General features: G+C 34.1%; 1 protein-coding gene across 3 annotated transcripts in view; it reads left to right on the forward strand.

The window, feature by feature from the left end:
- The window catches only part of TCF12 (transcription factor 12), a 402,673-nt gene that overhangs the window by 271,588 nt on the left and 103,135 nt on the right, over window positions 1-27,950 (forward strand). For all 3 annotated transcript variants that reach the window (XM_023498571.2, XM_031955269.1, XM_031955268.1), the window contains exon 6: window positions 10,811-10,875. In XM_023498571.2, coding sequence (XP_023354339.1) covers window positions 10,811-10,875 — 65 coding nt within the window. The remainder of the gene's footprint in view (window positions 1-10,810; window positions 10,876-27,950) is intronic.

Here is a 27,950-nt window from a genome sequence, read left to right on the forward strand (position 1 = left end):
GTCACAGAGACAAATATTGAGATGATTATTTCAATTAGTATTCTAGTGTCTCTACATATGTTGCCAGGGATATATAAAGGATCCATTCCCCTACTTTGTAAGCATTGTTTTGAATTGATAGGAAAATAACTCAAAAAATGAAATTATTATCTTACAGGAATCCATTGAATACTGTTTTTAAGAGGTAGTATAGTAAGTGACTTGTCCAGGGAACCACAGTTTATAAGTGACAAGTTCCTGAGGCCAATTTGAAATCAAGTTCATTGAATATTGTTTTAAAAATTAGGCAAGATTTCAAAAACCAAATAATCTCTTTCCATTGTTTGATAGAGAGGCAAAGAGAAGTTAAACAGCTTGCCTGTCTTTATACAGCAAACAAGCAGTAGATCCAGGCAGTAAACCCAGGTCTTTCCACTGTTCTTTCTACTAATTAAATAAAATGAAATAATACTAACCATAGTGACTAACACATACACACACAAAAAGGTTTAATAAATAAATTCTTAACTTTCTTCCTTCCTATAGAATACTGCCTCCTAAAAGTTGGATCAGAATCTGCTAGTAGATTCCCCAATCCGGTTTGCAATTATGATATCCCTTCTCTTCCCTCTTTGCCAGAACCACAGTGGAAAGGAAGCATAGCCACCTGTTATATGTTACTCAAGGAATTTATCTACCAGCATCCACTTACCAAATATTTAAGCAGTTAGGTAGCACAGGACATGGAGCGCTGGCATAGAGCCAAGAAGACCTGTTCCCCCAATAATCTCAGGGTGTTGGAGAAATGGATTATACGTAAGTTTGAACACCTTTATTTTAAAGGATTATCCACAGAAATAAATGGTTTTCTGATTTGTATACAAATTGTTCATCTTTTGCTTCCATTTTACTTATGGTATTTGCTTCTGTGATCCACTTTACTTGTAATCTAAACAAGCAAAAATGACCTGAGTTTTCTTCTCCAGGAATTCTCTGCTTCTTTTTTAATGTATTGATATGGGCAAAGTTGTGTTATACTTGTGAAAATAATTTATATGACAACCATTGGAATAATAAATTATATAAGGGACTGAAGCAAGACTAAAAGTATGATATATCTTAGATATAAATTGATGATAACAGAAATTCCTTCTCTAAGTGCTCTGTAATACACTATTGTGTGTGGTGGTATCCAATGTAAATTATTAAATTTAGTTCATTCCTTCCTGGGTAATCAACCATTTTTTGAGTGCTCTAACAATGTCCATATCCTAAACAATTAATGTTAGGTACCTAAGGATATCCCAGAAAACTCAGAGTTCTTGGGAATGTGAGTAAAACCCTTCTTAACTTATGGTAGCTGTTGGTACCCCTCCAAAAAGAAAAAAAACTTTTAGGCACCTCAGGTTCACTTGGTGATACACTTAAATTATTTGGAGTGATATGAAAGAAGACATAATGGGCTTCTTTTGTCCCATAAATGGGACAAAATTTGCAGATGACAAGAAGCAAGGAATGGGAATTTAAATGATGAATGGTGGAATGATTGGTTGAATCAAGGAAGATGAATAAATATAAGATCCTGCATTTATGTTCAAGAAGTCAATTGTAAAAATATTGAGCCATGAGACAAGAGTGAGAAAGGCCTTAGGGATTATCTTGTCCATCCTCATTTTATAGATCAGGTAAGTGAGACCTAGAGTTAGATTGACTTTTCCAAGTTAGTAAATGGCAGAGAAACATACAACTTAATAGTAATTCACATGAGAGAGATGCAGAGGTGTTTGGTGATAAGTCAATAAGATAAGTTGCTTTGAAAAAATAACAAAACTAATGTGATTTTCTTTCACTTATTTCAATTGATCTATCACTTCACTGATCAGTACTCCATTCAACAATGCAAATCAGATTCTACCTTCTCCTCTTGTGCAACCCTTGAAAAAAACAGAGTCTCTAATATAATGGTTGCACAAAGCCCAATATAGTTTAAAAAAAAAAAAACAAAAAAACAGCATGCTGAGAGTGTCCAGTTATAAGTGCTACATTTTAAGTGGGGCATTGACAATCTGGAATGAATCCAGCCTGTAATAAAAGGCCAACCAGAATAGTGAAGAATGTCATTGAAGGAAATAGGGATATTAAACCTGAAAATAAGAAAACTTAGGAGGAGTTTGATAGGTTCTTTCAAATATTTAAAAGGCTTTCTCTTGAGGAAGGATTAGGTTGTATAAACAGTATAGTAATATTCTGACTGTGAGTTTCTTTTCTTTTATATGTACATGTAAAACAGGAGTTCTCATGGGGAAGGCTGATAGCTAGATAAATCTCTTATGTTAGCTTGACTCAGTTGACTCATGGAGTATGAGAATTTCCAAGTATAGACATTACTCATTGGAATACAGAAAACCAGAAATAGTCGATCATTCAGTCGAACAGACAGACAGTGAAAGGAATATTGTTCACCTCTATACCATTGAAAATGTCTTCAAAATCTGGTATGGAATAGGGAAGTCTCTGTCTACAGATGGGAGTTGTTGGCATAGCCTGAGTAGTACTGTTTGCAGTAAATGGAGTAGAATTAGACCTCTCTTCAAAAATTATTTAATAAATTCTAGATTTTATATAATTTTATGTTTCTGGATTTTTTTTGGCTTTAAAAAAAACCTCCCTGATTATCTAATCATTTCTTTTTTCAAGTTGAGCAAAAAATCTCATCTGGTGATTGCATTATGCTAAATCAGCTATTTAATCTCTGTCATGATACAGAACAGTTAGGTAAGGAGCTTGGGGTACTCTCCTCCTAGGACATAGTATAGTTCTTTTATGGAGATAGTAGAGAAAATCATTCTTCACATGGGTGAATGACTGCTGGGATTATATGAAACAGTCAGGTGCCTCATAAGATCATAGATTGAGACATTAAGTTCAACCCTCTCATTTTGGAGATGAAGAAACTGAGATGGAGGAGATTAAATAACTTTACAATAGGAAGGTCACTGGCACAGTCTGACTAGAACTTAGAAAATGTTCAAAGAAATTTTACAAGCAATCTGGTGGGAACTAGAAAGCAAGAAGATCAGCATTCTCCTTTAGGAGTCTGGTCAGCTGCTAAGTAGCACTCTGAGCCTTCTAGATGGCCAACAACTACCCCACTGGAGGCTTCTTTCACAAAGGACAACTAAGTAGAAATCTCAGTCAGATTGTTAGGTAGAATTTGTCCTGATTGTCCTGCCCCAAGAATAATAGTACCAGTACCTAAGATAATCACTGGGAGGGGGTAGAAATCAGGCAGGCAAATTTTCTCCCCCAGCAGAAAAAACAGTATTAAAGTCAAAGTGTTCAGGGTTCATATCACAAACTAAAACTGAGACACAGAAGCCAATTGAATTCCAGGGAAGTTAATTCCATTTGGAGTAGAAGTCCATCTGGAGAAATTGGTGCTAGATCTGATAATTCCATTCACTCATGCACTGGGCATAAGCAGTCACTATTTGTTTGTTTGTTTTTTTTGGAGGGTGGAGGGGATTAATTACCACTCCTTTCCACTCATCCCTTACTCCTACCTCCTTCTCTTCTTGTTTAACATATTGCAGCTGTGCTATGAGCTAGCTCTGACATCCCCTGGCAAGAGATTAATCTGGATCTAGAATTGAAACCAATTTAAAATCCCTGTGATTGAGTGTATTTTGAATGAGGGGATAGTAAGACCCATCTTTGAGACCACTTCTGCTGAAAAGCTGGTTTAACATGTGCGCTTTGGATTTCAGGAATCTAAGTTAAAAGATCACCTTTTCAAAAACAAAAGAAAATAAAACATTTTCCCATAGAATGATGGGTCATTCTGGCTTCACAGAGAATTTTCTCAGTCCATTGTGAAAATACAGAGCTATATTGGTACAGGATAGGAAAAACCATTTCTAGGCTAATATTTATCCTGAGAAATCTGCCCCAGTTTAAAAGAAACCAATATATAACCCACCCTAGGTTTGAATAAATGGTGCTGACATGAAGCCTCTGAAAGTTTAGGGCAGGGATCATGAAATCAGTTGACTTCTAAAATCAGATGAGATTTCTGGCACCTAGATTTACTGACTCCTGTGAAACAGGGATGGAGATGTATTAGATGCTATAAAGTGATAGTACATATAAAACACTATCTGTATCGAAGAGCTAGATTTAAAAGGGAGATCTGTTGGTCATGCAATCACCTTATGATGATCTGTGTTCCCTTGGAGGAAAGTAGAGGCACAAGTGATCCAGAATAGTGAAGAATCCAGAAGACAGTACTGAATTTGGATTACGTTTTGTGATTGTGATGACAGTTATGGAAGACTTCCTGGTACAGCAAAAAAGACCATGGACCTGGAGGCAGAATACCTGCTTTTGAAAAAGTTTAGAGTTGCCATTACTAGCTGTATGCTAAATCATTTAACTTTTTTGATCTTCCATTTTTGTCATGGTCAGATAACTAGTGGCTTAGTGCAGAGGTCTTATAAACCTTAAATAGCTTCATTATTGTAACTTAAAAATTTAGACTTATTTTTAAAAATTATGTGCCTAGTAATCAATCAGAAAATGAGGTTGGAGCATAAAAAATGGTGGGGAAAGCAAGATGACTGAAGTATTATAATGTTGTTTAACATATAGGTGTGTATGTGCATATATGTACATGTAAATATAAGCACATACACAAATGCATGTATATGTGTTTTGGTTTGAATTTGTGTTTTTATGAATTACTTGTGATTTCATAACTAAAACAATCTAGAAACTTACTCTCCTTGTATATATGCAACTGTTCTGTAATGTGCAATCTCTTACATCGTTACTTAGTCTCTGCATTGAGACTTGCCCAGACTATAACCAAGAAGCATTAGAGTCCAGATTCGAACCTATTTGATCTTGATTCAGAAATCAGTCCTCTATCTATCATGATATATTTCTTGTTGATATATATGTACATTGTGAATATATGATTTACTTTCCTGAAAAACAACTACACACAACTTCCCTAGTAAAAATTGTGTAATAACTTCTAGATTCATCATATAGTAAAATTAATTTTTTGTTTGAAGTTGTGCTTTTTTTTTTCTTAATAGGAAAAGTAGGATTTCAGGTTTTGAGGCAAAAGAGGATAGTACACATGGGCCGTCAGTGGTAAAGGGGCAGAACAGATAGTAGATAAGCAGGAAGTATTGAGAATCACCTGTTAAAAGTGAATAAATCTTAAAGATCATATGGATAAGTAAAATTCATTGATTGGCTAATTTTTTTAGTAAAGAAAATATAAGGTCTCCATCTGTGGTTCAGAAGTGAAACATTTGGTATGTATTTGAGGATGGTTTTTTCCTAAGTTAATGGGGGAATTTTGAGATACAATACAGAAATTTTTTATTAAATTCTGAGGCTTGGATTTAAATCTTAAATAATTATTTTAAGCATATTAAAATAAGAAACATCAACTATTTAGATATTTAGATCTCTTTTAATTGGCATGTTAAATTAAAAGATATTGAATCTCATAAGATGCTAAATCAAACAAAAAGGAAAGCAAATGAAAACTGACCATGCATAGTAGAGAGGACAAATTTTTTAGGATCTTTAATCCAAGGGATTTCTCTGTCTTTCTGAGTATGCCTATTAATAGTTATACATATATAAGAAAAAGATTTGTTGACTGTGGAAGATCTGTAAAGAGATCTTAGGCTGAGGAAAGATGATGGAGATATGCATGTATGTTGGAGGCACCTAATAACATCTAACCTTTCTGAAAGTATTTGCAGTGTGTGGTAGGACTTGGAGTATTCATTGATTTATCCCCTTAAGTGACAAATAAGATTGTATCCAATCATAGAATCACAAAATGTCAAAGTTGGCAGGCCATCTTGTCCTACCTGTTTGTGACTACAACTCCCCTGTAGCTTTACTTTATAGAAGGCCTTTGTTTCCCCCTCCAGCTCTCTCAGGTAGGGAACTATAGCAAACTAATTGTGTAATTTAGTGTTTCTTGGGCATTTGTTTTAAAGACGGTCTGTGTGATTTAGCCAAAGTTGTTTATCATTTCCTGTACAATTCTCATTTTCAGGGAGGAAAATGCTGAGTCTGGTTAATATGAACTACATAATTCATGCTACTTCAAATAATTTTGCATACAAGGTATTTTATTTGCTTATGCCTGATGGCTGTTACAGGCAAATTGCTTCAGCAGGAAAAATATGTAATTTTTTTCTTTCCCTTACCCTTGATTGAAATGTTACTGTTTAACTAGTGCATTCTAATGGAATCTCTGTAATGATCTTTTTATAGATGCTGCAGCTATTTTGAGGGACATTACATGCCTATTGTTTTATTTTTGGATGTTTAACTAATAATTTGAGAAAATGAATATTGAATACAATGTTTCTAGAGTTGATAATTTCCCAGAGCCTTTCCTTTTTTGGGATGACTTCCTTTTGCCTGTCAGATGAAGTCCAGGTTCTCTTCCTGCCCTTCAAGACCTCTATGATATCACTCAGAATCACAAAGATTTGAGTGACAGTCTAGTCCAACCTATACTTGATTAATAAACTTCCTTACAACATTCTTAGCTTGTGGTAATACAGCCTTTGCTTAGAGATCTTAATTTACTTTCTGAGGGTAGCTCTAATAATTCCAAAGTTTTTCCTTATAGTAAACTTAATTTTCCTTCCTCCTAACATTTTTAATTCTAGCCCCCAGTCCAAATATTAAGTTTAAATCCTTTTCCATATCCCTGTCTTTTTGGTTCTTAGCTATCATGTTTCTCTGATCCTTCTGTCTTCAGGCTAAATCTTTTTATTCAATTCAAAAAACATTCATAAAGCATCAAAAGGGAGCCAATCATGCTGTGAAATAAAGACAAAAACAAAATCACCCCTGCCTTCAAGGAACTTATGTTACATTTAGAAACTTCCTTTTACTGATCTTCATGGTGTGGACGGGAGGCCCTTATTCTGCTTAATATCCATCTTTTCAGTAAGTCTTCCAGTAAACATTGATAAGCCTTCAGCTTGTCATTATCCTTTTTAAAATGCATTCCCAAGAACTGAACTCAGAATTCCAGATGTAGTCTGACTAGGGCCGAGTACAATAGCACTATCACCTCTAACCTTGGATGTTACTTTTCTCTTTAATACGACCTAAATTTTCATTGGCTTTTTTGATTGCCTTAACACATTATTAATTTATTTAACTTAGAGTCCATTTTGACCCCTAAAAATTTATCTAACCATAGCTTCCCCTTTTTGTACTTATAAAATTAATTTCATGAACCCAGTATCAACCTCTGTATTTATCCCTATTAAATTACATTTTATTAGGTTCAGCCCAACTTTCTAGATTCAGATTGGTAGCTATCTTTTCTAACTTGATGATAAAGTCAAACTGTTGTCTAACCATAGCTTCTTCTTCTTATATTTGTAAAGTCAGTTTCATGAACCTAATTATTAAACTTTATTATTATTAAATATAACAATTTATATTATATACGATATAATTATATTATATATTTACATATATTATAATTTAATTACTAAAATAAATGATTGGCAATTACACCATTTCTGAATACATTTCATTATATGCTCATTAAGCCCATCAGATCTTGCCATCTTGTCCACCAAAATAGATTTTCCAGCAGTGCGCTATCTAGGTAAATGCTATTTTTAACCTTCCTGAATCTGTTCACAAGCTTCCTATCCAACCATATTTTTCACTAGCTTCAAATACAAATTCCAGTTACATTAGTTTCCTTCCTGTATCTTAAAAACAGTCCTTTTTACCTCTCTGCATTTAATCATGCCTTTGTTCCCACTGCTACATCTATTTCCTATCATTTTTCAAGACCTACTTCAAAAACTTTGTTCCTTCTTCTTGAGACCTTTCTCAGTAGTTGCAACCTGTATCAATTTCTGCCTTTGGCACTGATAATGCTGCCTCAAGTTCTTGTGTCACTTGAATTTTTATTCATTATGTTATTTGATTACATGTAACTTTTATTGTTTTTTGTTCATATATATATTTTAACTTTCCACCAAGACTAAAAACTTTCTAGGAATATAGACTTTATTATTTACTTTTTTTTTTTTTTTTGTACTTAAAATGGTATCTTGGATGATGCTAAACTCATATCAGCCCCTGCATAAATACATGTTGTATTGCACTGAAGAAAAGAGGACCCTAAATTTGGAAATATGTTTTCTTTACTGGGCAAAATTTTAAGTGATGAAAGTCTTTTGTGGTTTTAATTAAGGTCTGTCCCCCCCCCCCCACATTAGCAGTTAAATTTTTAAAGCATGTTATACTTTTAAAAATAAAAATAATTTAATCTCTTTGATATGTCTTAATATGTTCAACCCTAATTGCATTAACTGCCCAGTTAGCTAAACCTTAGCAACTTTGACAATGATTTTATTTTTCATGTTCTGTAACTTATGGATAAAATGTGCAAGACCTGTGATACAATGCCAGATTTTCATGTTCCTTACTAAATAGCTAAGATTTAACTGGTAACTTATTATATTTATCTTAATGACATGTTAATTAGTGAAAGCATATTTGTGAAAAGTCGTTTAGAAAGAATCAAACTTACAGGCCTGATAAGTTTCACAATTAAGTAATATTCTTTTTGTCCACTGAAATATAAACTTTTATAGTACATAATAACCATCTTTCCAATAAATTAATGATGCAAATAATGTATGGGCATTGCAAAACAATTTAATTTTTAAAATAAAATAGTTATTTTGAACTTTTTAGGAGTTAAAAAAACTTTTTTTTTTGGGGGGGGGGTGTGTTTCTTGGTAGTATTTCCAGAAGTTGACAGTATTGCATATAATTACAAATGATTTTGTAATTTGTATATGTTGGTTTTTATTTTTCATGAAATTCACCTTCCTGATAATATTTTGTATGGTTAAAAATTAAATTTGATTTCTCCGAGGATAATACTGCTATAGAGTGGGGAGAATGGGTCAGAAATATAAAATGAAGTCATTTTGGAACTGATCTTCGAGGTTCCTTTCAGCTTTTAGTTTCAGCAATTATGTGAAATAAAAAATGTACTATAATTTCATTCCTAAGTGTGTTTTATACTTATGTGGACAATCAAAAGTTGACAGCAATTTGAAAATTTTGATTCAGTAAGGGAATAAGTTTGGGTATCTTTTACTCGTTCCTTTGTCTCCCTTAGTACAAGAGTTTTGACTCTCATAGCTTAGTAAGAAGATACCAAGAGATTTTTTAAAAATTAATTTGTTCTTTAGTTTTGTTACTGATGGTATAGACTAAAAGGAAAGTTTGTGGATTGAAGAGAAAGTTAGAAAGGACAAAATGACTGAACCATTTAAAAATTGGTGCTATATTCTGTTATATATCTTAGGATATTTCAGGCATTTCCTCATTTTGTGGCTGCTTTTTAAATTTTTTTATTTTTTAGTGAATGGCAGAATGGTATTTGTTTGAAATGTTAATGTAGTTCAATAGCATTCCCAATTCTGTGCTGCCAAGTAATTAATTATGTGAGACAGGAGTACCAAACTGTTAGTTATAAAAGGCAACATTTTCTTTAAATTTAAACCGTTTACTGAGAGTGACTTTTAGCATCCCACAAATGAATTTAATTTTGCTATATTTTCTGTATCTCCAGCATGAGACACTCAAATGCAAGACTTTTCTTTTGTTTTCACTCAGTAATTGCCTTTCTTCCATTGATTCCAACTTGGCATTTGTCTTCACAATGCTCCTATCTTTTTTCTACCTTCATGGTCTGACATCTTTTGTGTCCAGATGGATTTCCTATCATTTTTGATGTGTTACTGTACTAGAAAGTGGATTCATGGTTTTGTGACCGGAGGTAGATAGAATTGTAAGTATAGAGCCAAAGAAAAGTGAATTCATCCCAGCTCTAGTGGAAAGCCTTCTTTATATTAGATTGTTCCTGAAAAGTTGCATGTGAATCAAATTTGTTTTTTAATGCAACTTTTGTTGCATTGTTTTTGCAATGTTTGCAAATGTTTTTAAATGCAACTTTTAAAAATTATTATACAAACAAAAGAAAGAAGATAGCATGAATGAAACTCAAAAAAAATACTGAAGAAAGCAGGAGTAAATTCACAAGAAAATAGAGACAAATGGACAGTTCTGGAACTGTCATGTTAAATTCAACATATACTTTAGATGTATATTGTAGATTTGTTGTTTAATATATAGTTTTCTTTTCTATACTTTGTATAAGGAAAGATTCATGTTTTGATATTTTCAAGTTCGTGATAAAAAAAATTTTTTTAATGAAAACAAACTTCAAATCCTTTAGGTGAATTTCCTAATTAAAAAGAAACTCTCTAATGAATCCTTTAGTACTTTAGTACTACTCTTCCCTTTAAGCTTCATCTTGAAACTAAACATATTTAATTGGAATTTAACATGTTACATCAATTCTTTGAAGAAATTTAGTATTAAAGGATTTTTCCAATAACTACTTTGTTCTTCTAATTTGATCAAACAAATATTTTTGGATGGTATTTTTTCTTGGACAGTGTAGCAAAAGAATCCATTTTATTTTTTAATTATACCATGACACAATAAACTAAACTGGGAGATATTTCATAGAAAGTAAGGGCACAATTCTTGATATAACTTAAATGATTTCTAGGTTTTAGTTCTTTATCGTTTTCTTTTTAAGTCTTGCTTCCTATCTGCCCTTTCTATTCCCAAATCCAGAAATAGATACAGCAACAATACCAAGAGATTTGACTTCATTGTCTAACAATCAATGATATGTTTTTGTATCAAATTATTTTCTTTTGTTTTATAGGAAAAACGTCAGAGAGAGGCTCATTTCCTTTGTACAGCAGAGACACGGGATTACCGGGCTGTCAAGTAAGTTTAGTGAATGCAAGAGGGAAGTGGGATGATTTTTTTCCCCCAGTGGATAAATAAAGGCTTCAGTAGTGAAGGAAGTAAAGATTTATTAAATTTATTTCTTTATTCTTTTCTTATTTAATTTATGGCTGAATGTGGTTGTTATTTAGCAATTAAGCACACTTTGTTTAAAGCCACTCTCTATGCTGAAAGAGCTCTGTCTCTTCTGACTCAACAAGCTTCCTCTTCTTTTTCTATCTTCATAGAATTCTTAGAGTTCTATCTTGACATTACTTCTACTAAGTATCAGTTTCCCCATTTCCTAGAATTTGGACCTTTTTTCTAGATGTAGCCTTACATTTCAATCTTTACTTTCTACCACAAACCACTACTTACTGCTACAAAATGTAAAATAATTGCTTATAAAGTGAAGCCTGTAATTTTAGATATTTTAATTTCAGTCTTCAAAATAGTTTTCAAGAGCATTTAAGTGTTTTATTTGATTTGAAAAATGTGTATAGGATCCACCTATAGTTCTTAAGAGCTCTCTTTTTTTCTTCTTTAAGTATTTATTAAGTGACTACTAAAGGCTTGGTAATATGCTAAGCCATTTACTAATGTTATCCCACTTAATCCTCATGACATCTTACCTACTTTCTACGGTTTCCTATGTTACTTTTCTAAGAGAGCTTAATATGCTGAGCTGTCGTCTAGAAAGATTTCTATCAAATTCAAACCTAAAGTTAAAGGTGGGAACAAGGAAAATAAAATTTGGAGTGGGGGGGGAGGGGAGAGTTAGCTGTTTAATTTTCTTCAGATCTATCCTGACTTCTTTTAGGATTACAAATTTAGAACTGGAAGTTACCTTAAAAGTTGTCTAGTCCAGTGTCCTCATTTTGCAGATAAACTATAGAGGTAAAATGGCAAAAATGATAAACAAAAAAGTGAGCACTCAATGATCTATAATTTTAGGAATGTATATACAAAGAATGCCAGTGAACCTGAAGAAGCAATAGTTAATTTTTAAATATAGCCCTATACCTAGTGAGTTGCAGACCTAATCCGTGAATGTAAGTCCTTTGATTCTGAATCTAATATTCTTTCCAGTGTGCTATGAATTTCTCATTGTGCATAATAAATATGAATTTATACAGGTATATAAACATGTGGGTAAAATAATTTCTGAATTCAATGTGCAATTTCTCTATTAGTTTAATTTTTTTTTTTGTATTTGCTGATAATGGCAATGATGGACTTAACACATCTGTTCACAAAGTGCTTTATGATAATTCCTTAATGTATAATGGATTAGTCATTTCCTGTTAGAGAAGTCAATGGATTTTTGAATTTTTCTGTTACAGAAGAACAAAGAGTTTATATGACTAACTCGGTTATAATAGCTCACGAGAAGAGCAGTACTAGAACTCAGAACTCAGAGCCTTTCAGTTTCTTTTTTAGGATCTTTTAATCCAGGGATCCTCAAACTATGGCCCGCGGGCCAGATGCGGCAGTTGATGACGATTATCCCCCTCCCCTAGGACTATGAAGTTTCTTTATTTAAAGGCCCACAAAACAAAGTTTTTGTTTTTACTATAGTCCGGCCCTCCAACAATCTGAGGGACAGTGAACTGGCCCCCTATTTAAAAAGTTTGAGTTTGAGTTTTAAAATCTCTGAAGTTGAAATAATGCTCTTTTGAGCTAAAAATATACCAGCTTTAATTAACACTTCTAATAATATCCAGTTACAGTAAAACTGCAACACTCTGTCACTGGTCAGATTTGAACAGAAATTGCTAGTTAAGTAGAATTATCAGGTGTTTCTGTGATTTGTGATTGATATGAGACCTCCATCACTATAATTGAATTCCATAATATGAACAAATATAGTAAACTAACACGTTTGCTACCTGAGGTAAGCCATGATCCTAGGTTTAGTTTTTAATCTAACCATCATCTGGTTCCCAAAGTGTGAAGATCATTTAACTACTCATATTTTCTTCACCTTTGCAAAACACATCAAAAACCTTTACATAATCTTGGAAAGAAAAGCTAATAAAAATAAAACTTAAAAAATATCTTAAATACAAAATACCATACAAATTACAGCTGTGTGCTACCAATGTAATATATGCTTGGATTCCAGTTGTTTGATTACCTTTAGGGTAGAGACAATTTGTTTTTAAGCCTTAGGGATATTTTTATTTTAAAGTTATTATGGCACTTGAGTCTATAGCCAGTAGCACTTTTTATGTCTATATATGTGTGTGCACATGGTAAATATTTCTCCGCTTATGTATAAATACAAAATTACAGTAAAGCCTCATTTTATATTTTCTTTTCTGAATGATATCAAATAGGTACATTTATTTTATTTGTTTAAATCTAGAATGAGGGTGAGACTTTTTACCTATTGAGACAAAATTTTGTTTTCATCAAGATTCTAGCTTTGGGTCTAATATAAAAGACAAACTATATTTGACAAGTGGCAGTGCTAGTCATTGACCAATTGACCAATTTATTCCCTCCATTCCCTAGGCTAGTTAATGAATTCACAGAATGGGGAATATAACAGAGTTTAGGTGTTAATATGTTAAATGAAGTTTAAAAAATTATATCTACACTCCGTGACTCCTTTACAAATTGTGCTCCCTAATGGAATTTAAGAGAAATAATCTTTGGTTAGCTAGTGATTTGCCACGCTTCTGGTGGTCCTTAAAAACAAGTCTTTCCGGGTCTGAAAGACAATTGAGAGAGAGTTGAGACAAGAAGCAGTTTTGTGGAATGTGACCTTTGCACCTCTATCAGAGAGTTTCTGGGGAAGGAGATAATAACCTTACTATTCCCTACCCTCCTCAGTCTCTTAACTTGCATTCCTTGAGGAAGAGACATTAAATTCATCAAGGAATAGAAAGGAAGGATTTGGGCAGAACAGGAAGCATCCTGAAAGGGGTTGACCTTTGGTATCAGAACAGAAATCCGGCTATGTATTCAAATTCTCTGCATTTGGGTGTTAAACTGCAGAGAGGAACAGACCTGGAGACCTCAGGCAAACAGCTCATGCAGCAGAAATGTGGGTCCAATTGATACTCAACACAAGAGGCATGAGTTGTCCTAGCCACGTATGTTCCTTGCTTGTTTACCTCATTACCACTCCTAAGTTTGTGCTTACTTTTCCCACTGACATTATATTTGTAAAGGAATGAGCCCCAGAGCGAATCCAGTGATGCCATAGTACACAGATCTGAAGGGCTGAAGTCAGCAAGACTTGAATTCAAACCCAGTCTCAGACACTAATGGTGTGATCTCTGGACAAATCACCTAACTAGGAATAATATTAGCACCTATCTCCCAGGGCCATTGCAAAGATCAAATAAGATAATTTTTATGTAGTGCTTGGCACATAGTAGGTGTTTAATAAATTCTCATTTCCTTCTAGTGAATTTTCTTGTTTTATTTAATACATGGAACTCTCTTGTATCATTAAGACACTTTTAAATGTTAACTATAGTTTTGGCATGAGTACTAGTTTTTACCTAGAAGCCCAATACAGCCTCTCCTAACTAAGAAAGCAAGATCCTGTGATTTCTCCTTTTCTGCTGCACAGATATTACGCAAATCTTTATTTATGTCTGAACTACTGATTTCCTTGATATTGCAACTGACAAACAATTGCAGTAGTTTAAAGCAACAACAACAAAGCTGTAGACTTTCATGTTTCAGTTAATTTAGATTAGGGTAAATAAGAAAATGGTAAATATTTTCCAAATAAATCACTGTCTGTAATATTTAAGTAATTTGTAAAATTGGTGTTTCTTTTAGAAACTGTATCATGTTCATTACTCTTGTCTTTATGTCAATGGCCTGCATTGGAAAGCACAGAGGCCATATATTCAAATTTTTATGAGAGGGGCAGAGTTTTTGTCTAAGCAAAATGATTATGAGTTTTGGGGTATCAAAAGGTTTGTTTCAAATTCCAGTTAATGAACTTAATTATGTTAGTATCAGACTAAGTCAAAGAATCTGAGAATGGCACCTCAAATGCCATGCAGTCTAACCTGTACCTGAATAAGAATTTCCTTACAATTCTCCTGACCCAGTACCATTAGTAAATGAAAGCCATTACTTCTTAAGAGATTTTCAAGTGGCTATTACTGCTAGGCAGCATTTGGAGTGGAAAGAATCATGGATCTGAATTCAGATTTCAACTCTGCCATTTAATGTCTATATAATGCTGAGCAAGTCATCTAACCTCTGCTAGAAGAGGTTAAATGAAGTTAAAATGGGGTCACTGGACTAAATTATCCATAGGTTCTATAACTAACACTAACATTTTGTTATTTTTGTTCCTGGTTCTACCTTTTGGGACTAATAACAAAACCCAAACTCTCCTCCTTCATTCTCACATACGAACAACTTAATTGAGTCAATGTTATAATGTAATTGAGAATGTTACTGAATGCTACCTAGTTAGAATTCCACTAGCAAGGAGGAAAACTTTTTGCCCATATGGGATTTTTTTTGGCTCTAGTACCAGAGGAATGATTGTCAGATTATTGATTAACCAAACAGATTTAGAAATGAAATGACTCATTTTTTTCTTACTTAAAAGATAGGAGTGAGATTTTTCCTTTTGAGAAAAAGGAAAGGATCTTCAGACAATTCATGCTTATGAAAACCAAACTATTTCTTCTCAATCAGTGAACATTTACTGAGGATTTAACTATGTGACAAGAAGCTGCTTCAGAGTGGATAGAGAGGTAGTCTGAAGCCAAAGACTGGTTCAAATCATTTCTAAAACATAATGAATCTGAACTAGTCATTTAACTTCCCAGTGTTATAGGCATCTTAAGTCTGTAAACTACAGATTTAGTTTACAGAGAAGGTGCTGACTTGTATTGGCTGAGAGATTTTCCTTTTCCAAGGGTTCCCTGTACCAATGAATTTACAAATCCAGGGTCTTCCCTTTCTTTAACTGTGGAACAAATACCGTGCTGCATCCTGGGAATTCAAAGACAAAGCAGAAATAAACTCTGTTCTCAAGTGTATATACAAAGATACATTCAAGGAGTTTTTATTAATAGGAACCCACTATAATTTATGGAGGATAGGAGATGAAATGTTTAGACCAGCTTTTCTTTAAAGTCACTATGGTAGCTGTGAGAAGGGTATTATGTTAAAGCAGGGAGTCTTAAAACCAGAGATTATTTCAGTATTCCAAGCAAGAGATAATAATAATCTATGCCATGGTCAGATCATGTGAGTAAGGAGAAAAAGATGTATCCAGGATATATTGTGGAGAAAGAAATTAACAGATTTGGCAGCTGATTCAATGTGTGGAAAGAGTAAAAGTGAAGTGTCAAGAATGTTAGACACCCAGGTGGAAGAGATCTTGGAAGCCAATTAATCCAGTTCCCTTGTTTTAAAAATGAGCAGCCTAGGGTAAGAAGCTAAGTGACTGGCCCAGTGTCACTCAGATAACAAGTATCTAAAATTAGATTTGAACTCCAAGCCCAACATTTTATTCACTATGCTGACCAAGATGCCTAAAAGGAATATAGAGCCTTCTCTACATAGAGAGGTTTTATTATTATATGCTGTGAGGGGCTCTTTTCTTCCAGCTTCAGTCATCTTGTTTCTGGATGCCTTCTAATACATGCCATCCTTTGTATTAAAGAAAGTGAATTTTTATTTTGTTTGTCTTTTTTAAAAGCACACACACACACACACACACACATATATATATATATATATATTCATGTTCTCCATTAGTGTTCATAATCAGAAAAAAAAGAATATGAAATTTAATTTAAAACTAATAGGTAATTAGCTGTTTCAGTGGTCATGTATTCTGTAAAACTGAAAAGGAGATTTCCCTTAGAAGTTCTCAAGCCTAGAAAGATTGTACTCTTTTAAATACAGATTTTACACAATAAATATTAAAGATACCTTCTAAAGCCTTATATCAACTCAGGAAGCATCCCCTACTCTTCCCTCTCCCTTAACACACCATATTCAATCAGTTGCCAGTCTTATCATTTCTGCCTGAAAAGCATCTCTTGTTTCCATCCCTTTCTTACTGCTGACCACAAGCATCTTCATTCAGGCCCCTCATCTCTTCCCACTTGGTCTGTTGGAATAGCTTTCTAATTTGTTTTCCTGCCTACACTATCTTACCAAACCTCTTCATCCTCTACAGAATGCCACGTTGATATTTCTGAAGCACAAGACAGGCTATTTTATTATCCCTAATCAAAAAGTTCTAGTGGCTCCCTATGGCCCCTAAGATAAAATGTCAACTTTTCTATTAGACATTTAAATTAATTCACAATCTGGTTTTTGCCTATGTTTCCATAACCATTATCCTGCTCACACACACACAGACATATTCCCCCCCTCTCCTCTTTTCTTTCTTTCTCTCTCCCCTCCCCTCCCCTCCCCTCCCCTCTCCTCTCCTCTCTCCTTCTCTCCCTCTCTTTCTGTCTCTTCCTCTCCCTATTTCAGCCAAAGTGACCTATTGATGTTCCCTATAACAAGCATTTGGTTTCTTAAAAACTATGCCTTTGAATATAGGCTATGCCTTTGGTGGTAGTGTACTTGACCTGGATTTGGGAAAAGTTCAAATTCAACCTTTCTTTAGCTCTATCTCCCTGAGTAAGTCACTTATCTTTCCTCTATACAAAGGGAATAATAATAGCATCTACCTCACAGAGTTGTTATAATGAGATAATATTTGTAGTGTTTTGCAAACCTTAAAGTGCCATATGAATGATAGATATTATTGCCTCTTGAACTTCTTAGCTCCCAGCCAACTCAGCTCAGATGCCGCCTTCTCTATAACACCTTTCCTAATGCTTACCTCAGTTATTAGCACTCTTTTCAGGAAAATATCATGTACACTTTAAAATATGTAGTAGTATGTAATATTTTAAAATAGTAGCATTTTCCAAGAGATTCACTAACTTTGGGAGGAATCAATCCATCAATAAGCATTTATTAAACTAAACATCTGTTTTGTGTCAGGTATTATGCTAAGCACTGAGCTCACTAAAAAGGACAGAAAGACTGCCTTTGTTCTAAGCCTTGCCTCCTTAGAACATTAGCTCACACACTAATGGGGAAAATCAACATGAAAATAACTATGTTCAAACAAGATATATGCAACTTAAAGGAGAGATAAACCACAGAAAGAAGGTTTCTCATGGAAGCTGGGATTTTAGTTGTGATTTGAAGGAAAAGGGGAGGTAGAGATGAAGAGGGACACCATTCTAGTATGGGGAATAGCTCGTGAAAGTGCCCAGCATTTAGAGATGGAATAACGTGAGAAAAACAGCAAGGAAATCTTCACCCACAAACTGAGGCTTTAAAAAAACCCATTAGATTCTAAGAGATGAGGTACAAATGCTTTCCAAACTTGAGACACAGCCAGGGAGAAAGCAAAAAAGTGGGGTGATGGAGTATCTGTATGTGAGAACAGCAAAAATTCTCTTTTGATTGAACTTCAGATTACATGGAGTATAGTAATATGTAATACGGATAAAAGCAGTTATGAAAAACTTTAAAAAACAAATACCAGGGGCAGGTAGGTGGCACAGTGGATAGAGCCCCAGCCCTGAAATCAGGAGGACCTGAGTTCAAATTTGGTCTCAGACACTTAACACTTCTTAGCTATGTCACCCTGGGCAAGTCACCTAACCCCAATTGCTTCAGCACCAAAGAAAAGAAAAGAAAAAAGAAAGAAATACCAGAATTTATCCTGGAAATTTTGAAGAGAAGAACAGGAAATGTGGTGAAACATGTTATAGTCAACAAACATTTAAGTGCCTACTATGTGCCAGACACCAAAGAAATGCTTTGGTAACAGTACTTTGGCAACTGTGTGGAAGGGTAAATTAGAGTAAAGAGAGATTTGAAACAGGAAAACCAATTAGGAAGCATTTAGTCCAACTGAGAGATGATGATAGTTTGAACAGGAATGGTGACTATGTGGGTTAAAAGAAGGTGCCATAAACAAGAAATCCAGAAGCACATATGGCAAGATTTGGCAGTGGTTTGAATATGTGGTCTCAGAGTTTTTTTCTTCTTCTTTTTTTTTTTTTAACATTGACTCTGACAGACAAAAGTGATTGGGATAGGAGTTTTTCTTTATCTTTAAAAAGTGGAGAAGAATGTTGCTATATTCTTCATATGAATTTCTATAGCATCTGTAGTTGTAGTACTAACAGTAATGATACCTAACATTTTATAGCACTTTTAAGATTTGCAAAATGTTTTATAAATATTATTTCATTTGATCCCTACAACAACCCTAAAAAGTAAATACTGCTATTATCCCCATTTTACAGATGAGGAGACTAAAACCAGCAGAAATAAGTGATTTGCATAGAATCACACAGCCAACCAATGTCTGAAGCTGGATTTGAATACACATTTTCTTTATTCCATATGCACTCTGCTACCTAGCTACCTGGGCAGAGAGAAATATTTATATATACACAGATCTATGCAAGCACATACATACACAAATTTTCTTTTTGATGGTCTAAACTTATTTTTAAAGCTCTACTGGCAGGAGTTTTTTTAGTATATATTTTAAAAGTTGCATCTGTACATTTATTTGCTATTGTAGTCTTATTTAAATTGGTGGATTATATGATTTAAATGATTAATGACACCATTGAATCCTTTAAAATATGCTCATATATATATTTTGAGCAGAAGTATAAAATTTTAAGAAGAAGCACTTCGTCAAAAACCACTCAGCCATTCAGAATTGTTTTCCTATAAGGAATTGAACCTGTGCTGCTTTTAAAAGCTATCACAGGAAAAATGGAAATGGAACACCTAATATATCTTTCTATCAAGGTCAGAGCACTAATTCTTAACTGTGAAACCATTCCTCATGAACATTTTTTAAAAATCAAAATTAAAAGTCATTTGGGAAGCTTTTGTCTATGAAATTAGAATATAGTGAATCTTTGGAAATATGAAAGTCAATCTTATTCTTTGATATAATTAAAAGTCTGGCTAATGGTCAAATGATGAGGAAAAGCATAAAAGTAAAAAGACTATTAGATAATGGCAGAAAGATGATACAGAGTAAATAAAGAAGGAAAATGTGTAATGTTAACTCACTTTAGACAAGTATAATCACATCTGTTGGTTGATGTTGCCCAGCTTAGCCTACATGTTCTATAAACGTGAATTTAGTTGAAGTTACATGTTTGGATTTCCAAGTTTATAAAATAACCAAAAAGTAGGAATTTAATTGATGCCAGTCATTTTTCTACAAAACGTATGATTGCAGAAAGATATAATGGCCTGGAAGCAAACACATGCTGTGTGGCCTTAATTACATTTCACTCAGTCTGTACCAAAAAAAAAAAGTGTAAAATACTTTATGCTGAAATGATAGATGGATTTTTCACTTAGTTTTGACTGTGACTATTTTTAAAATATTGTACCTTTTGTTAATAAAGATGTTGGCCCTGCACCCTCCATGTGTTGGATCAATAAAAAAAAATTCAATTGCAAAATGATCCATCAATGTTTCCAGTAATATTGCTACACCAGTTTCTTTTTAATGGCCCATCAGTTATGCTATCGCCATGAAGCTAATGTGAGGTGACTCATTTAGCAACATATTATTACATCATCTGAACATGATGTAAGGCACATCAGGCATTATTAAATTAGCCTGAGTTTTGCAATATGTCAGTAACATTTTATGCACATTAATGGCATAGTTAGTGCCCCTTGTGGGATTTTGTTGAAGGCAAGTCATTTCAAGGTAGATTTTGGACACAATACTCTGTAATCTCTATGATTTTTTTTTTCTATTGTCATCATTTTGTGGTTTAGATTTTGGTATTGGTTTGTTTTATATTTTATTGAAGAAGTTTTTCAGTTTTATGAGGAAATAGTCTGAGCAAAACAACAACTGAAACCTCATATCAAAGCATTTTTTTCAAACCCACAGCTTTAATGCTGGGAACCTAGATCATCTTTTTGAAAGGAGTGATGCTTCTTTCTTAACTCTTGAGCCTCCTGAGCTTGTTTGGACAGAAATCTGCTATTGTTATCTATCATGATTTTTCCCAATAATTGTCCAGGCTGCTCTCTATAGAGATTAATAACAATAATAAATTAGATGTCCATTGTTTCCTGAGCAGTACAGGAATCATTCTTCTCTGAGAAAGACAGTTCTGGTGACCACTTCAGCCAAAAGAGTCCCCACGGCTATTTTGTAAATCAGAATTCTGCTATTATTTCTTTCCCTGCATTCTTATGTCCTCTCCTTGAACCTGTGGTTAAATTCATCAAAGAAAATGCTGTTTGAGGGATTTTGTTTTCACTTAATAAAAATTAAGATTTGACTTCTATTTCAAAGATCAAGGGAATTTTTCTTAAATAAAGAAGAATATGGCCAAAAATAATGCATAAAAATGTCAGAAGTTCAAGAGTTTTCTGTTCCATTAGATGTTCTCTTCACTTTTATGAAAGGGGGCAGAAAATTAATTCCTTAAACAGATAGGGACCTCTAGGCAAACCAATTTCTGAATAACTAATAGAAGACAGTAAGGAACTACCATCTTAGTGGCGGATTGTACCCTGGGGCATATATTATAGCCAGATAACAGAAATATACTGGATTGACTTTAAGTAAATGTATTTCCATTTCAGGCAGAGCTCCTTTACTAACCAGTGTCCTGCTTACAGTAACTCATTTAGTCTCGACCTCATTTTCCTTTTATATAAATTAAGCATAATCATTCTGGTCCCCATCTATCCAGTGACAAAGTAAGGATAAACAAGGGAATATAGGTAGGCATAATGAATAAAAATGTTATATTAAATCCAAGTATAACTTTTATGATAATACACAGTTTTCCTGGACTTAATTAGAATCAATATTGTGAAATTGGTCCCCCAATGGAGAAAAGATAAAGAAATGTTACTGTATTTCCTTCAAACTCAATTCAAGATTCTTATTTCTAGTAGTATGATAAACAATATGACATAGTGGATATAATGTTTACCCTCAAGTTGGGAAGACTGAATTCAAATCCTGTCTCAAACATGTATTAGCCATGTGTCTGGTAAAATCACTTAATCTCCTGTAACTCTCTAGAACACCAACCCATAAATGGAATTCAATCTGCATAGCAGAGTGTTAGAAACATAGTATGAGATCTGAGAGAAAGTAAGTTTCTTGAGGGCTAAGATTTTTTTTTTTCTTTCCCTCAGTTTTTAGTACATACTGGGTACATAATAAAGGCTTATTAATTGATTAATTGAGCTTGTGGATGAGAGCTTAGAATCAGGGCCAATTCTTAAAAAATCTAAAGATTCTGGATCTGAAATCCTATAATTTAAATAAACTAAAATTGTTCAGATCAGATAGTTCAGTATCTAAATAGGAGTGTTTTATTTCTGGATGAAATTGAAATTATTCATCTAAATAAAGTTCACACACAAAAAATTAAGGTAGGGGGATCTTTGGAGGGTTGAATATGTGTCCATGTTTTTTAATGGAAAATGATAGATATATAAAATCCTCACCAATTTGAAGAATTATATAATACAGGAAAAAGATTTGTGTTTTAAGTGATTTGGACTAGATGACCTGAGTTTTTATGATTTTTATGTGATAAACCAGGAGGATTTGGAATGTAGTCATATTTTATAGAGACAATGGGAAAAACATTATCTTATATAAAATTCTTACCTCCTCATCTGATTTATAGAAGGATCAGAAGCATGTATAATTACAGAGTACAACAACAAAGATGGAGGTTCTTGCTGAAAAACAATTTTTAGGAGATTGCTAAGAAATTTCATAGTCCAATATTATCTTCCTCTTCCTCCTCCTCCTCCTCCATTGTTGCTTCCATTTTTCTCATTTCTACCTATTTCTCAATCCCTTACAAGTAATTTGACTTCTGTCCTATTCAACTGAAACTTCACCTCAAGGTTACCAGTAAGCTAAATCCAATAGTTTTTTTCTCAGTGCTCATCCTTTCTAACCTCTCTGTTGCATTTGATACCCTTGAGCACTCCCTCCTAAATACTTTCTCCTTATAGACTATAATACTACTCTTTAGTGGTTTTCTTGCTTTATATGACTGATCCTTCTCAGTGCTTTTTTGGATCATCATTTAAGCCCTACCCCTATAGATTGTAATATCATTCTTTGTTCTGGGCAATTTACTCCCTTTATATTCTTAGTGGTCTCATCAGTTTCCATGGATCATGATATCATCTCTATGCAGATAACACCTTCATTCAGCTCAGTCTCTCTATCCTGATCTCTAATCCTCCACTACTTTCTATTGGATATTTTGAACTGGATCAACATCTCAAATCTCTCGTGTTCAAAACAAACAACTCCTCTCTCTTTGTCAGGCAAAACCACTTCTCTTCCTGTCTTTCCTCTTTCTGTTAAGGACATCCTCAACTTTTATTTACTCAGTTTCATGACACTGGAATCCCCATTTCTTAATTCTTAATGCTCATCTCTTACTTCTCTGTTCCCCTTCTACCAACACTTATAATTGACTGCCAAATCATATTGATTCTACCCCAATGGAATCGTTCATATCTATCCCTTTCTTCCCATTCATACATCTTCATCATTTCTGACTTGGACTATTACGATATCCTTCTTACTGCTCTTTCCTCTTCTAGCTTCTCTCCGTTCCAGTCTGCCCTAAACTAATTTGATTGTGTCATTATATTGCCCAGGAATCATCTGCTTCCTTTTGCCTGATCTAATGTAACCTGGCTTTCTATCACTTCTTTTAGTTATCTCTAATTTTGAGAACTATCTCTTCATATTCCCCCAAAGCTCCTTTGTTTATTCCTGCCTCCATGCCTTTACTCATGCTTTCTTATTTATTCCTCCTTCCCTACCTTAAGTTAGGTGGGAACTGTGCTTAGTGCTGGAGATACAAAGAAAAGCAAAAATATGGTTCCTTCGCTCAAGGAAATCACATCTTAAGGAAGGAGATAATATACAAATAATTATGTATTAGAAATCTATAGTGTAAAAGAAGGCAATCTCAGAAGGAAATTGTTAGCAGGGTTTTTTTCAAGGGAAGAAAGGAACAGTGGTGAAGAAGGATAGTAACTAGAAAGGATTTCTTGCAAAAGCTAAGATTTGAGATGAATCTAGGAAGAAGTCTGAAGATAAAAATGAGGAAGGAAACATACGTGAGACATTCATTGAAAAGATAGAGTGTCAGGAAATGGACAGTCATGTTCAAGCAGCCACAAGAAAAGTCAGCATCACTGGTTGAGAAATCAAGCAAAAGGCTATTGCAATTGTAGTAAATTAGAAGCAAGGCAAGGAGAGGCTGGATCAGAGTGGTGATTAAATGAATATATGAACATATAGAATTATTATGAAGGTAGAGAGAGAGACTGGACAGCAGATTTGATATGTGGGGTGAGTGGAAATGAGGCATCAAGCATAATGCTAAGTGGTTGGGCCTGAGTGACTAGAAAAGTGCATTTTAGAGAAGTTCAGAAAGTGGGAAAGATATAATAGTCTGGTTTTCAGATATCCATATTGGTTATTTGAAACTAGAGATCAGAAGAAACACTGCAATTGGATAAATAAATCTGCAAATCATCTGCACAGATATATCCATGGAAGTTGATCATATAAATAGGTAGGAAGAATATGGATATAAGAAAGAACAGAGTCCCAGATTCTTCAAGGACACTGGGAAGTTAATGGGCATGACCTAGATGAAGATACCCACAAGGAGCATGAGGAGATATATGAAGATAAGTAGAATAATGAGAGAACAACTTGAGGAAAATAAAGAGCATAGAGATTATCTGGAAGAGGATAATCCACAATGGCATAGACTGCCAAGAGGTTTTACATACATATATACAAATATATACATACATATACAGAGAGAGAGGGAGAGGGAGAGGGAGAGAGGGAAAGGGAGAAGGAGAGGGGGAGAGGGAGAGAGGAGAGGGAGATAGGGGGGGAGAGAGAGAGAGAGAGAGAAGCCAATAGATTTGGCAAATAGATCTTTGGAGAGAGCTATTTTAGTTAAATTATGAGCTTTGAAGCAGAGGGTTTAGAATAGAATAGAAGAGAGGAAATGGAAGCGCCAATTAAAGAGTTTAATCAGGAGAGGAGGAGATATAGGAAGATAACTATGGCAAAATCAGGTGAGAGCTTTTTTAAGGATGAGGAAATCATGAACATGTTTAGACAGCATAGATGCATTAGATAGAAAATGAAGGCTGAGAGAGAGGGGATGATAAGGTGACAATCTGAAGAAAATAGAAAGAGAAGGGATCAAGGGTGCAAGAAGAATTTGCCTTGGCAAGGAGAAGGGGTCCTTCTTCAAATGAGAAAAGAGTAAAAGAGGCTATACTGAGGGAGCACATTTGAGACAATATGCAATTAGGAAGAGGGAAGAAGAGAGCTCTTGGGAAATATCTTCACATTTCCTGAGGCAAAATTCTCAACAGAAGAGAGTAGAGGGGAGGCTGAAGTCATAGGTGGCTTTAGCAAAAATAACAAGATTTCAAATAGCTACTTTTAATGAGTGGAAGAGTGAATTATTGAAGGAGATAAAAATGTCTTGCTGCATAGAGGGCCCATTTGAGATTATGTAACAAATTTGTAGTGGACCTAATAAGCTCCTCTGTTGGCATTTGAAACTCTTTACAATTTGGCTCCTTCCTATTTTTTGAGACTTCTTACTAATTTCTCCAATTTTTGTTCATTGTAGTCAAGCCATACAATCCAATTCTGTTCCTCACACACAATATTCTTTGACTTTGCTCTGGCTGCTCTCTGTCCCTGGAATGTTTTTCACTCTTCACAAAACTCAACTTAGATGTTACCTTCTGCAGGAGGACATTTGTTTTTCTCTCGCTTTTACCCCTGCTGAGGTATCTTACACCTACCTTACATTTAAAAATACATGTTGTCTTCTTCAATAGAGTAGCAGGTCCTTGAGGGCAGGGACTATCTTTCCTCTTTAAAAAAAAAATTTCCAGTGTGTCATATTGTGCCTAGTTGATTGATCAGTTTGTTTAATTGGCAGATTTATTTTCCTAAGAGGTCAATTTGACAGAATATTAGCACATAAGAAAAAGAATAATGTGAAATAACCTTATACCTAAGGTTATACCTAAGGAAGCTAGACAGTGAACAATTTTAGACTGCTTCACAGAGTTAATATTTTATTCAAGGGAAAATAGAAAGACTATTTCAAGATACTAAAGTATATTGAACAAAGATAGAACATGGTCAGACTAGTGATTTCTACATCTTTCTTTTTACATGAGGCTACTTCACTCTCTTGAAGAATTTTTTAAAAATAGTCCCTTATCAAATTTCTGTAAGATAAGAAAAGCTTTAAAACAAACCTTAACAGTGGTTTTGGTGGATATGTCTGTATATATCTAGATGTGTACATGGTTTTAACTTCATTTGCTTGTTTTATAAAGCTACATAGGCAGACTTCTCTCAGAATTATTTTCTCTTATTTGATGCATAAAAGACTGGGAGTACTCTGAAGACAAGAACCTTATATTCTTTCCTATTTCTTATACTAGAATTTTGTAAGCAGAGGATTGAAATGAAGATAAACCAAAACATGTAAACTGAACTAAAAATTGCCGAAGATTTATTTTGTGCTACTGAGGCACATTAATATGCTACCTGAGAAAATCATTAAAATTTTACAAAAACACCTCAGATAAACATGTGAAATTTTACTTGCTTATTTGTACAAGATAGTCATTCAGTGAGCCACTGCCAATAAAATAGACTTTATACTTAGCCCTATTTCTCCATTATTTCACTTGGGTAAAGCTAATAACCTTTTCCCCCAATTTTTCCGGTTAGCTGACATGGAAATGACTTCTCTGTGCCTGCTGCACTCCAAAGTGCACTTGGCTTCTGGCTTTCCAATGGCAGCTTCTCCCCTCCCCCCCGTCCCTCCTCCCCCCCCCAAAAAAAAAAAAGTGGATTGGAGCTATGTACCAATTCTTCTTCCACCAATGAGAAATCACCCTCTTGACTACAGTACCTTGTAGGAGATGGAAAAAAGCAGAATAGCTTGATGGAAATGGTATTACTAGTACTGATTCACATTTATATTGCACTTCAGTGTTTTTTTTTTTTTTTAACCAAATCTTTTCTTACAAACTCATAAGTATTATTGTTCTTGAATAAGAAAATTGAGGCTTGGGGGGCTAAGTGATGTGATCACAGTCACCTATTCAAAGTATCAGATCTGGTTCTAGGCCTATCTGAAACCATTGATGTTTTTTCTACAGTCGATTATATTGTCCAGCAAAGCCATTGTGCATTCTTTCATGACTTTTGCATTTTTAAAAGAGGGTGGGAAAAAGTAACAACTGCTGGTCTGAGAGTTCTGCAGGCCATTATCCTTGACACTTAGTTTTTTCTCTCACCCCATTCCCCATTCTCCTAATTCCAACTTTTATATACTAGGAAAGTATCTTAAATCTCTAAGCCTCAGCTTCCTTATCTGCTATATAAGGCTTCTAAAGTTCACTTCCATTCTTAACCTAATCTCCTGTTCCTTAAAAATCTTACTCTCATCTCAGCCCCTTAACCCTCAATCCTAGACCAAAGACATTTTAAGACAATGTAAGAAATTTCCTTTAATATGAAGAGAGAAAAAAAATTGCTTCAGGAAATATTACTGATGATTGTTTCTGCTCTACCTCTTCCTACTGTGCTCATGATGTCTTTATTTTTAGGGTAGAATGAAGTTCTTAATATACAATGAATTTTCCAAATGATTAAATTCAGTGCTTAAAACTCAGCAATGTAAAGAAGATCTAAAACAAAACTACTTAAAACAATCATAAGCCACATTAAGTCTGGATCCTGAAAGTAGTTAAATTTCAACTTTTAATTTTATCAGCAAATATTTTAAAATCTGTAATGCCAGAATGTGCAGGATGCTATGTGGTCAGTAAAAAGTATTGTTCTTTATACCTGACTCACTATGGTTTGCTGAAGTGTTTTTTTTCCTTCAGATAGAACACAAAATAAATATAATTTATGTGACATAACAACTCTG

The sequence above is a fragment of the Sarcophilus harrisii genome, chromosome 2, assembly GCF_902635505.1.
Source record: "Sarcophilus harrisii chromosome 2, mSarHar1.11, whole genome shotgun sequence".
NCBI lineage: Eukaryota > Metazoa > Chordata > Mammalia > Dasyuromorphia > Dasyuridae > Sarcophilus > Sarcophilus harrisii.